We start from the raw sequence: 14,312 nt of genomic DNA, 5'->3' as shown, positions 1-14,312 counted from the left end.
CAGACTGAGGTCCGTGGACCTGGGAGGCTAAACATGACGAAAGTGGCGGCTGAGCACACGATCATCACCAAACGACGCGCGCAAGAGATTTTCACGCGTCTAGCAATACTTTTTTTTGTTCTAATAGAACCCCATGTCATTCAAAGCATGTGTGTAAATTTTTACATCTCTATCTACATTATTCCGTGGTTTATTAAGTTTTCAAATTTATACTGACTTTTTGATTACCCGATACTAATACTGACATCAACGATATATGACACTTGCAGTTGCATGAGATTTTTCCAGAATAACCCCTAGGTTGGGCTCAAGATTGGCTCGCTCTGTCCTTGCCTTACCACTTAACCACCAATGGTCGGTTAGAGGCAGCCACGGTGGGATGTAGACAGATGGGAATCAGAAAGTGAAAGCGGCATTACTAGCAGCTTGGAGGTCGAGGACAACCTCCTGGAGAGATGGAGCAGGGACTTTAGGCAGCGCAGCAACACAACCTGCTAGACGGACGGACGAGACTGATAGGCACTTGCTGTCAACGAGGGATATCGCTCCGCCTAGGCAGCGAACCGTGATGGGCTACGTGAATCCAAGAAATGTAGTGAATCTGAGAGCGATGAATTACACTCAAGCGCCAAAGAAACTGGTATAGGCATGCATATTCGAATACAGAGACATGTAAGCAGGCAGAATACGGCGCAGGGGCAGGCAACGCCTATATAAGACAACATGTGTCTGGCGCAGTTGTTAGGTCGGTTACTGATGTTACAATCGCAGGTTATCAAGATGTAAGCGAGTTTGAACGTGGGTATAGTCAGCATACAAGCGATGGGATGCAGCATCTCTGAGGTAACGGTGAAGTGTAGATTTTCCCGTGCGACCATTTCACGAGTGTACCACGAATATCAGGAATCTGGTGAAACATCAAATCTCCGACACTCTGCGGGCAGAAAAAGATCCTGCAAGAACGGAACCAACGACGACTGAAGAGAATCGTTCAACGTCACAGAAGTGCAACCCATCCGAAAATTGCTGCTCAATTCAATGCTGGGCCATCAATAATTGTCACCATGCAAACCATTCAACGAAACATCATCGATATGGACTTTCGGAGCCGAAGGCCCATTTGTGTGCCCTTGATGACTGCACGACACAAAGCTATGCGCCTCGCCTTGGCCCGTCAACACTGACAGTGGACTGTTGACGACGAGAAACATGTTGCCTGGTCTGTCGAGTCTCGTTTCTAATGGTATCTGGCGGATGACCGTGTACGGGAATGGAGACAATTTCTTGAATCCATGGACCCTGCTTGGCAGAAGGAGACTTTTCAAGCTGCTGGAGGCTCTGTAATGGTGTGAGGTGCGTGCAGTTGGAGTGGTAACGAATCCCGGATACGTCTAGATACGAATCTGACAGATGACAAGTATGTAAGCATCCTGTCAGGACACCTGCATCCATTCATATCCATTTTGCATTCCGACAGAGTTGGGGAATTCCAACTGGGCAATATGACACCTACACGTCCAGAAACGCTCGAGTGACTCCAGGAATACTCTTCTACGTTTAAAGTCTTCCGCTGGCTACCAAACTCCATAGACATGAACATTATTGGGCATATCTGGGATGGCTTGCAACATGCTGTTCAGAAGAGATCTCCATCCCGACGTACTCTTACGGATTTGTTAACAGTCCCGCAGGATTCATGGTGTCAATTCCCTCCAGCACTACTTCATACGTTCGTCGAGTCTGTGCCACGTTGTGTTGTGGAACTTCTGCGTGCCCGGGGGGGGGGGGGGGGGGGGAGGGGGGGGCTACACGGTATAGGCAGGTGTACCAATTTCTTCGCTCTTCACTCTAGTTCTGAAGCGTGTTTGCGAGTACGACAGTTAGAAGAGTGTCTGTTTGCAGCGATAAGCGCTGGCAGTAGCGTATAGAGCTAGGGTAGGTCTTACCTAGTTGAGTACTCAGTGGAGAGAGTACTAGCCGAAAGAAGAGTGCCTAGTATACATTAAAATTTCATTGCTACTGGGCTTCACTGGTTTACTGTTCTATGTGCAACAGAGTCTATAGATAGTTGGTTCTACTGCTAATATTGTAGCCCTTGGTTGTCTGTTTAATATTAAGTAGAGTGACGGCTTTGGTTTGGTAATTTTTCTATTTGGTTGTAGAATGAGATGTTGTATTGAAAGTCTGTTGTTATTTGTGTAACTTAATTCACGCCCTTTTGTTGTAGCCTGAATGAATTCAGAGGGTCTCATTTATTAGTATTCTGTCTAGTAACGTGTTGTTAAACTGTATAGTCAGTTGGCCCCTCAGTGAACGTTGATTGTTTATATTGGGAAAAGTCAGTTAAAGATGGGCTATGTGTATTATTTCGTGAGTCGTATTTTGTTTTTCTGAGCACTGTGACCTTTCGTCGTTGCTTATTTTATATACGGTACGCTCTAGATTCTTTGTACCCTTTTATACACTGTGTTATATTTGAATAAGAACCACCAGCCACTTAACATTCCCTTTAGTTTTGGCGTCACAAGTTGAGCAACATTACATTAAAACACTTTCAGGATACCAGGTATTAAAAAAAAATCTCTAAACCAGAATATTTTTCCATTAGATGTAAAATGAAGATAGCTGTGTATAGTTTTTCTAGCTAGCAATGATCTAAGAAGACACCATCCACTGGCTTCTTTGAATAAGAGATAACTGACCACTTCTGGGGCGCTGTTGACTCTTCTTCACAAAGTCGCTTTCCTCTGGTCATACCATAAAATGTATTGGAGACGAACTTTTAGCTATGCAGAGGCAATTAACACAAATGGACGCGTGCTATGAAGCAGGAAGGTAGCGTCGTGAATGACGTCATGGACCAAAAATAATGCAGCAGGAATGATATTCATAATACAGCGAACTAGTTCTAAAGCCACCGAGAAGAATAAAGTAAAAGGGCTTCGTATCCAAGAAAGCTCTAACTCTAATTGCTTATAAATTGGCGCCTCTTTATCGGAAAGATAAACGCATCGCACGAGAATATCTCGATATTACATTTGTCCAAATGATTTACTTTCATTCCTACAGTTATTGGAGTAATATGATATTTCTAGGACTCACGAAATTCGCACTTTCTGTTACCAAGTAAGTTACTTTTTCTGTCGCACATGGTCTCCCTCGCCGCGAGGAGTGACCGCGCGGTTTGAAGCGCCATGAAACGGATTGGGCGGCCCCTCCCACCAGAGGTTCGAGTCCTCCCTTGGGCATGCGTGTGTGTGCTGTTCTTAGCATAATTTAGTTTAAGTAGTGCGTAAGTCTAGGGAGGAATGACCTCAGGAGTTTGGTCCCTTAGAAATTCACACACATTTGAACATTTGGTCTCGCTTATTTGCATCCTTCTACCATTCCACCTCGACAGAGTTACATAGTAGCAATCTAGACGTTTGACACAGAGATCATTGGTTACAAATTTGGTTGCACTGTTTCCTTAGTTGTTCCTAATCTTACCTGAGGTTATTCCCTATGAGTGGGTGGGTGATAAGTAAGAGAGACCGCTGGGCATCTCTTCTCACGTGATGAGTTTTCTGAGAAAAGCAGTCACTTTAACCTCTAGGGGATACCAGTGAACCTGATACGTAAAAGCCGCAAAATTCACGTTCTTGGTACACAGACGTACATGGTAACGACTATGTGTCTTCTGTCCAGCTGCTTCTAAGGCAATCACCTTCCATGTTTGTCCGTTTGTAAGTAATATGTCCACGTTCATGTTTCACAAAATCTGAAAGAACTTTTATTTTCATCTTTTACGATGATGGTATATGTGAAAGTGAAACTCGCTATCAGTTCAAATAAGTTAAAATTTAAGCAGTATCTCAATTTTGCTATTCAAAAAAATGTTCAAATGTGTGTGAAATCTAATGGGATTTAACTGCTGAGGTCATCAGTCCCTAAGCTTACACACTACTTAACCTAAATTATTCTAAGGACAAACATACACACCCATGCCCGAGGGAGGACTCGAACCTTCGCCGGGACCAGCCACACAGTCCATGACTTCAGCGCCTTAGACCGCTCGGTTTTGCTATTCATTTAAAATTCTATGTCTCTTGATGTCTGATTAGTAATTGGTCCTCAGACATCCATCCAAGTAATCAATAGAGCGGCAGGATCATTGAGCTACAAAGCGTACGGAAAGGATCTCAACCATATCCAAACTAGAAGGGATATTAATTAAAACTTTGGAGGATAAAGTAAATAAAATATGAGAGCTGATTTATTTGCTATCACCTGCAGATCAATTACCTACAATTAGCTTTTAAAAATGATCAATGACGAATTGAAACAGTGACGGCTGTTAGCAAGATGAATTAATTACAATGATAATGAGTAACAACAGCCACCACTTTTCCTCCCTTTCGAAACAAGTTTAATGGTTTTGGAAAAGGCTTTGAGATACATGGGATTAAAAATTGTGTTAGTCCATCTGAAAAATAGATGAATTGCTCATATCTGTAAAAAAATGTTTGTCAGTCACTAAAATCATCTGGTGTGTTCCAAATTCTATGCGCCTCAGGCCAATTACATGTTGAAACCACGAACAGGGCTATTAACACACTTTTAGCCATACCCAAAAGGATATACTCATAAATCGGTTATAGCCAAATATGCTTTTCAGTGCAACGTGAAAGTAAAATAAAATTTTATGAACACAACGTTTATCCTTGACATAGCATTATTAGGAACCTTCGCATTGAGAAGCAACAGAATTTCATAAACACCACCATCACAGTAATTTTAACAAAAATATTGTAGCACCAACAACGCAAAAGCAGCCATGGAATTGCACACGTCTCATCTCAGTTTAACCGGCTCATAGGTACGAGACTGGATTAAAGGCTGCCTCTATACTGCCAGAATTTTCCCGGCATAAGTAAGAAACCCCCGTAATCGCTCAGAATATGGACAACAATTGACAGAATACGCACCAATAATGACAAAAACGTGAATTCCCTTTATAGATGGGGTAGGGCTCCATCTCCAAAAGGCGACTGCGGAACAGCCAGGCGAACCGTCCGCCATATTGTCTACAAAATATCCCTGCAAGGCATATCGTGAAACTGTCAACGAATTCCTGATGGCAACGAAAGACGCAATTGATTATGTTAAAATTTCACATGTCTGTCTGTAAAATGCATATGCTACTTAATACTGTGCTTAAAACCGTAGGGTAAATAAATGATTATGTAGTCATGTCCAAATTACGTAACTCGCAACAGTCGTTTGAAAAAATTGTCGTTTACGGTTGCAATGAGTAGGAGCGTTGTCATTGGTGCTGCATTGTGTGGAAATAGCAGCAACTATCTTGTGCATAAATCCAGATATGTTTTATCTCTCATAAAAAAATCTTATGGATGTACTATCGAGAAAATGAACATACTAATGTGAATGTCCTTCGAATGCTGAGGTGTGATTTGTGTAACCTTCGGACTGTCTAATAGGACACTGACGATATATTGTCATACTTCTCAACATGGCTTCCGGTGTTACCAGCAGTAAAGTATCGTTTCTGACGTCCATTGAAGCTTTTGTCGCTAAAAGAATTAGTGGAAAGCTAGAGATGTATCACAAATCGCTCACAAGGGAAGACCTTCCAGCCCACGGAGTTTCCTGTTGGCTTTTGTGGGATTTGAATGCTTGAAGATTCTATTACTAATCTTTACTTTCCCAAGATCACAATATAAAAGCAGTATCGCAATGTAGAAACAGTAATTGATTGCTAGTTTCAATCGCTTAAACCGTTATCTTCGGACCGGGACATGAACACGTGATGTTAAATACACGCATGCACAACGTGTTGTGCAACTAGTTTCCTTTGTTATTTGCAGGATATCTATCTTGCCTATGCCTTTTGTTAGCTACAACTCTTTTTAGAAACACAGACGATGTTTTCTGACGTCTTAACACATGTTCAATCAGTGTCTCCTTTCTTCTAGTTAGGGCTTCCCACAGAATGGTTTCCTTGCCAATTCTCCGAGGAACGTACGGTTTTCATATGCTATATAGCATCTTTCTGTAACTCCACATCACACCTACTTCGATCCTCTTCTTCTGCGATGTTCTCACAGTCAGTGATCAACTAGCATATTAAACCGTCCTCTACATGTAAATTTCAGAAATTTCTGCATGAAAGTAAGGGCATTATTTTATACTAATACACCTCTTTTCATGTGCTATTCTACATCTTGTACTGCACCTTCCTTGCTTCGTCCGTTATACGTAATTTTGTTCCAAGGTGGCAGAAATCCTTCACATAATATACTACGTACTCCCTAATTTAGACATTAAGTTTATCGGTAATCGCATTTTTGCAGTCCTAATTACTTTCGTTTTTCCTCAGTTTGCTATCAATTGCTTGAACAGATAATATAATGATGCCTCCTTTTCGCTGACGATAGCAATGTTATAAGGGATTATGTTCAACGGTAACCTTTCACGCTGAATTTGCAAAGATGTCTTTTCACCTTGAATTTAAATGTCACTTCTGAAAGTTCTTTTGTTCTTCGGTTTACTGGTAGTTGTCGTACACTTTTCTAGGTCGAAAAATCCTGTGGGAGCATTTTGATATTTCTTATGTCTTTCTTCCATTATCATTCACAACCTCAGAACTGCATCTGTTTTCCTTACCTTTCTAAAACATTCGTCATCTGACGCTCTATTTTCTTTTCTAGTTGTAACACATATCACCTCTTGCTGTCTTCCAGACTGTATGTATGATATTTTTTCCGAAAGTTTGATGGTGTCTCCAGGCTCATAGATGAAACACTTTCCACAGTAATTAAAGAAATTTGGAACTGTATTTATCTATTATTCTTGACTGTTAAACTCCGTCTCTAACGCTGAACCCTCTGTCCTCCAACTCATCATATAATTCTTGCTCTATCATGCGAATAGACAGTTTGATCCTTTTGTACAGACCCTCAATGCACGCTTTTTATCCAAACATTCTCTCCGCTTATCCGCTCGTATAGCCTAATGCGTTGACACGCTAAACAGTCAGGCAATTCTGTCTTCTGTCCCGAATCAAATCCGCCTCTCTCATTAACGACAGATTTTGAGCCTGCAGTCTGGATGGGGATTTTAGGCGGTTTCGCACATCCTGCTACGCAAATACCGGGCTGGTACCCCCGTCCCGCCTTAGGTATATGTTACACAAACGTTTAGAAAAGTCCTCACAGTTGTACACGAGATTTGTTCTAGAGATGACAATGGGGTACACATATTCCTTCCTCAGGGGTGGACAAGAAATGGATGACCTTAAGTGTTTACTCTTTTTAAACCCATAATCATCATCAAATTTCTCTCCTCTGCATCTAACAGTGGGACGTTGATATACCTCGATGGGGACAGCTGGAAATGTGTGCCCCGACCTGCTTACATGGCAGACGCTCTATCCATCTGAGCCACCGAGGACACAGATGAATAGCGCGACTGCAGGGACTTATCCCTTGCACGCTTCCGGTGAGACCCACATTCCCAACTGTTCACAATATACATACGTAAAGTCCGTAACAGATATTTGCCCATCCATTCATTACTCTCGCACATTAAGGTGTCGATTCCAGTAAGAGTTAGGGCAACCTGTGCGCGTTCGCACAAACGAAGGTCAATGGCCGAGTAGCCAGTTAACTGTATATGAAGACAGTAACTGTTCTCGAAAGAACAGATACCATTGATGACCGTGGAGATTCTCTAGAATACATGGTAATTAATTGCACCCCCACGGGAAGCGTGGAAGGGATAACTCCCTGCAGTCGTGCTATTCATCTGTGTCCTCGGTGGCTCAGATGGATAGAGTGTCTGCCATGTAAGCAGGAGATCCCGGGTTCTAGTCCTGCTCGTGGCACACATTTTCAGCTGTCAGTATATCAACAACACCTGTCGGCAGCTGAGTGTTTCAATCAACTATCATTTATTCTAGAGAAGTTGCAGTCATCAATGGTATCTGTTCTTTCGAGAACAGTTACTGTCTTCGTCTAACAGTGGGATTCTCTTACCAAACTTTTTTTATGGTTTCCAAAAAGTTATTTTGACATTTCAGTGTGCTGAGTAATTTTTTCTGAGGAATATTTCCTTTTAGAGCTCTTAATACTTTCGCTGTTGCCATTTCGTTTTAGCTACTCCATACTACGTATGACAGAAGTGTTACCCTTTACAAAATCAAGCAGCAAGTAATGAGTATTGTTTAACGATGGGAGCGTGTGGTGCGACTCTTCCAGGTCTGGAGGTGTACTTCATGCTGGTGGTGTACAGCTACTTCCGCATCATCGTGGAGCGCGCCCCAGGCGAGCAGGGCGAGTTTGTGTGAGACGCAGACCAGCGCTGCCCGCACCTGCCAGCCCCACACACCAAGCCCCGAGGTGGCGTCCACTGGATGTACCCGGTCTCGTGGTGGATTACCTGTAATGTGGCTCCCTCAGGAGTCAGTACTTAAAATGGAAACTTTGGAGCTTTGCCCATGTCTGTACCCACTCAGATTTGCAGTTGTTAGCCACGCTCAGGCGAACTGTAATAAAGGTGATATTTTATACACAACACATTTCATTATCCCTCATTCTGCTGTGTCGAAGATACGGTGTTCGACTGCAGATGAACAGGTAAGTGCATGCAAATTTCCTGTGGTGGATTGATACCAGGTGCTTTTTACCGCTACTGATCTGTGAAAAATGTCTTTGAGGCAATTAAGTTTTCGCGAATGCTACACATCTCAGAAAGGTAAGGTTGAAAATAACTATCCGCACATTTAAAGAATATACACTGTCCAGCCACACTGATGTGACCAGCTGTAAAAAGGCTGAATACCCACCTTGTACAGAGTGGACTGCGGCAAGGTGAGCAGTTTACAAACATGGCCATTTGCGAAATACTTTCACCTTTGGCCCCTTTTGGACAAGAGATAATTCGCTTTGTTTCCACATTAAGGCAACGACTGCACTGCTTACTGCATCCCCCGACATGCTTTACACATGCTCCAGTTTTAGCTCCGACTACTGGCATCTGTCAGTGTTTATTTCACTTTGATCTCGAACATAGCAGGTAGTCACATTAATGTCACTCGGCCATGTACACGCATAAAGGGGTTCAATGGATAACAAAATGTTTCAAATGGCTCTGAGCACTATGGGACTTAACATCTGAGGTCATCTGTCCCGTAGACTTAGAACTACTTAAACCTAACTAATCTAAGGACATCACACACTTCCATGCCCGAGGCAGGCCGAGCGGTTCTAGGCGCTTCAGTCTGAAACCTCGCGACCGAACCGCGAATCCTGCCTCGGGCATGGATGTGTGTGATGTCCGTAGGTTAGTTAGGGTTAAGTAGTTCAAAGTTCTAGGGGACTGATGATCTCAGATGTTAAGTCACATAGTGCTCAGAGCCATTTGAACCATTTTGCCCGAGGCAGGATTAGAACCTACGACCGTAGCAGGCGCGTGGTTCACCGCGGCCGGCTCAATGGATAATAGGCGTACTTCAGTCCATCACTGCAGCCATCGTTCACCCCTGTATCTATGGCCCGTGGTGGACCACATCTGCCTCGACCCCGGTTTTGGATAGAGCCATTTTCTCATGCGGGGTGTACTTTAACCATAGCGGCGCGCAAACAGTTTGCGGACTTAGCTGTTTCAAAAAAATGGTTCAAATGGTTCTGAGCACTATGGGACCTAACTTTTTCAGATCATCAGTCCCCTAGAACTTAGAACTACTTAAACCTAACTAACCTAAGGACATCACACACATCCATGCCCAAGGCAGGATTCGAACGTGCGACCATAGCGGTCGTGCGGTTCCAGACTGTAGCGCCTTTAACCGCTCGGTCACACCGGCCGGCATTACAGGATGTGTTGAATAACATGAACAGTCTAATGAGTACAGAATCAGGACTGAGAGTATCTCTAACAAAGACAAAAGTAACGAGAAGTGGCATAAATTAGAACAACAAGAAACTTAGCATCAGAACTGATGATTACGAAGTAGATGAATTTGAGGAATTCTGTTGCTTAGACAGTAAAATAACCCACGATGGACGAAACAAGGAGGACAAAAAGAGCAGACGAGCATTCCTGAGCTAAGGAAGTCTACTAGTATCAATCGGATGATGTATGAATTAATCTGAGGAATAAATGTCTGAGAATGTATATTTGGAGCCCAGCATTGTAAGGTGACAAAATGTGGACTGTGGAAAAACCAGAAAAGAAGAGAATAGAAGCATGCGAAAGGCGGTGCTACAGAATAACTTTGAAAATCAGGTGGACTGATTTAGGTGAGGAATGAGGAATATCAGGATAACACTGACAAATAGAAGGGCAGGATGATAGACTTGATTAAGGCATCAGAAAATAAGTTCCATGGTACTAGAAGTTGCTATGGAGCGTAAAATCTGTAGGGGATGACAGTGATTCGAATGCATCAACGAAATAACTGAAGAGGTAGGTTACAAGTGCTACTTTCATTTGAAGAGGTTGACACACGAGAGGAATTCATTACGGGGGGGGGGGGGGGGGGGAGGGGAGGGCATCAAACTAGTCAGAAGACTGATGAGATGAGTACAAAAAATCCCGTTTGACGATATCGCTTAAATAGGACTCATCCCTCTTCTCTGCACACGAACTATACAGAGTAGTGTGGCAGCGTGGAGCAAAATAATTGATCACTTTCATACAAAACCTTCACGCCAGGAGGTTGATTGTTAAATTACTCATTTGTTTCGTTTTACCTAGCTGAAAAATCATTTATAGAACTGTCCAGAGTTACCACTACATCAGTGAGAGTGGTGGTGTGTCTTATTCCTTCATCATGTTCTACTTGACAAACAACCGAAGACATCAAACTACCCGTGCCCGTATGCTTTATGCACACCTAAGAACAACAGCTACAAATGCACTAGCAATGCAGTGTAGCATCATAAGAGAAAAAATATTTCGTGATAAACATAATCGTGAAAGAATTCTAGAACTACTTACAAATATAGGATGACGCTTTTGTTTGTAATAAAAATGGCGTAGCCATGGATGTGGCTGCTCAGTTTAATATCCATCTACAGAATATACTGTTCAGTAAAAATGTGTACGTTGACATGTACACTGATCTTGTACAAAGTACTACTTTTTTTACACTTCTACGAAGCTTTTTGTGGTCACTCATACTACAGTCGATGGGAGCAATACATAGCAGCCAGCAATGTGAATATACAGGGTGTAATGGGTATAAGTGCAGCTATTTTCATATGTTGTATCTTAATATGTACACGTATCACTGTATTGGTTGCTTTTCTCTGCGTCGAACTGTCTTACCGCAAAAACGACATAAACTTTACAGCGTGATATTTCCTGCACAGTTGTGTATATCACTAAGTGGACATCATTTGTCAGTATAGACTAACCGTTATGCGTCCATGGTTCAAATGGCTCTGAGCACTATGGGACTTAATATCTGAGGTCATCAGTCCCCTAGAACTTAGAACTACTTAAACCTAACTAACCTAAGGACATCACACACATCCATGCCCGAGACAGGATTTGAACCTGCGACCGGCCGGCTTTGCGACCATGCGTCCACATTTAAGCACCTGACTTGCTGCGCAGGGTCGGTCTTGATACAAGTACTTCGAGGTACTAACCGGCCTAGAAACACACAGATCATAATGGCTGTAATTATTATGGCAATTATTACTATTACTATTGCAAATGATGTAAATACTGATGTAATGATGTACAGTACACCGTCTTCAGTCACCAACAGAAATATCTGCATGATTCTTATCCCCATTACACCCAGTATACACCTAGAGATCCCGACTAATGTAATAAAAACATAACAAGTCTGTTTGTGTGGCCATTTTCCGCAGCAAGCATATAAATACTTGTTTTGCAAATCGAACTGCCTTTTCCTGCTGCTATTTATTTTATTTATCTCAGAAAAATATTCGTCTCTATTCCCCCCCCCCCCCATTTCTCACACTCATACGCACACACACGGTATAAACATCATAAACAGAAGTTAGTAACGAACATATACTTCGTTATGGTGGCAACAGATAGGTAAACATACCAAAGACGGTGAAACACGTAATTGAGTCGCTATATTTACGCTGTGGAAAGAAGTGCACGACGAAATAGTTGTATCAAGTGACAGAAAAACGATAGTCCGCCACAAAAAAGAGTGTGAAACATGGTGAACAGTGTGTCGATGGCGAAAACACAAAGCTGTGAATATAGAACAGTGATAAAAGTGGTAGTGCGACCTCCAGACCAGATGTGAGAAAACGCAGATCAGCAAATCGTAAGTAATTACATTTTTAAAAAAATGCCTTAGAAAAGAAGAAGGCGAAACGCGTATGGGATAAATAAAATAAATAGCAGCAGGAAAAGGCAGTTTGATTTGCAAAACAAGTATTTAATAAAAACATACTTAAAACAAAATCGATCACCTGAATAAATTGCAAATGTGCACAATGCCACACGTTTACACAGACAGAATGTTCAAAACAGACTTACTAATGCCAGTCCACCTTGCAAGCCACTTTGATGTAAAGATGTAGTGGAGTAGATAAGATAGCACAAATTTAGGACTCCCGATCTTCAGAAACATCTGACAAAATGCCAACATTCGATTTCTACGATGTGTTGGTCCCAGGATGTAGTTACATCTAGAAAATTTCAAACGAAACGCATTAATCGAGACAGTATTCTTCCTGACGGTATTGTTCCTACTGTGAACTATGTTGTAGTTTCTGTAATGATTCATCGACACAGCGACACTGGTCCAAAAACTCGATCATCTCATAGTAGCCACACTCTCATTGGCAATCACAATCTTAAATATCCTCAGATACAACAACATCCAAATATCAGACAGCATAGCGATATCCAGGAACATAAACCAGACAAACGGAGTTCTACAAGGAGATCCAAATAGCCCAACATTAGTCAACATCATGACCGCACACATCACACACATCTCAGCATCACTTATTCCCTACGCGTACGGCATGGCAATAGCTCAGAAAATGAGACAGAGCTCCAAGGGGTTGTCAATAACAGGCTTACATCGTGGGCGAAAAGAAATGGATTGCGAATAAACCACAGCAGAACTAAACAAATGACTTTTAGGAAGGGAGGAATACGCGCTCCCAGAAATATAATGACCCTGCACAATAAACCTTTAGAGGTAGTGCCAAAATTCAAGTATCTTGGAATCACCCCGCAAACCACCTTGTCATACATCAGTAATCATGGACAAAGAAAGAGCTGCCACAGCAATAACAGCCAGCTACCACATCTAACAGCCTCAACAAATAGCTGGATTCAGCAATGTTACTGTTCAAGACAGCCATTTTCCCAATAGCTACCTATGGGATCAGCATCATATGGGATAAACTCACCCTAAGCGACCTAATAACAATAGAAAAAGTCAAAGCTCGCTACATGAAAAGGATTCTAGGCATCAGGAAGTCTGCTCCCTCAAGGCTAACATGTGTATTAACCAAGGAAAACTACTTCATCGACGACATCAAAATATAGTACAGGCTGCCAAACACCAAGCCCTACTAGAAAGCACGAAAAACCCTCGCCGAGAAGTACAGAGCCATCTGGACCGATTTTTACGCCACAGACGCCATGATGACAGACGAATGGGAAAAAGGAAGTTACAAGCTACGGCATGTAGTAACGCGTTAGGCCACTCATGGATTTCACCATAGACTGTGCCAAGACAAGAGATTTCACCAACCAAACGAAGACTGTGTTTGTGATTTGTGTAAGAAACACTGTGAGAGATACCACGCTCAAAACTGCAAAATGAGGAAAACCTCGATTATAAAACTGGCTTTGGAGTAACTGTGAGGGTCACTCCAAAAGAAATGCACACTATTTTTTTTAAACCCATGTTTTAGTCTACATGTTTGAAAGTTTTACATTGTGTAGATATAGCCTTTAGGAACAATGTTTTCATTTCTCAACATAATTTCTATAGCTCTCAACTTCCTTACGCCACCTTGGAATCAGTGCCTGTATACCCGCACGGTAAAATTCTGGACCAACCTGTTGGAGCCACTGTTTGGCAGCGTGCACAAGGGAGTCATCATCTTCAAACCTTGTTCCACGAAGAGAGTCTTTCAGTTTCCCAAAGAGATGATAGTCACATGGAGCCTGGTCAGGACTGTAAGGCGGGTGTTTCAGTGTTGTCCATCCGAGTTTTGTGATCGCTTTCATGGTTTTTTGACTAACATGTGGCCGTGCAATGTCGCGCAACAGCAAAACATCCTGCTTTTGCT

General features: G+C 42.3%; 1 protein-coding gene across 1 annotated transcript in view; it reads left to right on the top strand.

Moving 5' to 3' along the window:
* Positions 1-8,578, top strand: part of LOC126172883 (uncharacterized) — a 116,217-nt gene extending 107,639 nt beyond the window's left edge. Inside the window, exon 7 of the mRNA XM_049920914.1 lies at positions 8,259-8,578. Coding sequence (XP_049776871.1) covers positions 8,259-8,347 — 89 coding nt within the window. The 3' untranslated portion in view covers positions 8,348-8,578. The remainder of the gene's footprint in view (positions 1-8,258) is intronic.
* The last annotated feature ends 5,734 nt before the right edge of the window (positions 8,579-14,312 follow it).

The sequence above is a fragment of the Schistocerca cancellata genome, chromosome 1, assembly GCF_023864275.1.
Source record: "Schistocerca cancellata isolate TAMUIC-IGC-003103 chromosome 1, iqSchCanc2.1, whole genome shotgun sequence".
NCBI lineage: Eukaryota > Metazoa > Arthropoda > Insecta > Orthoptera > Acrididae > Schistocerca > Schistocerca cancellata.
This window is presented reverse-complemented; position numbering and strand designations above follow the sequence as displayed.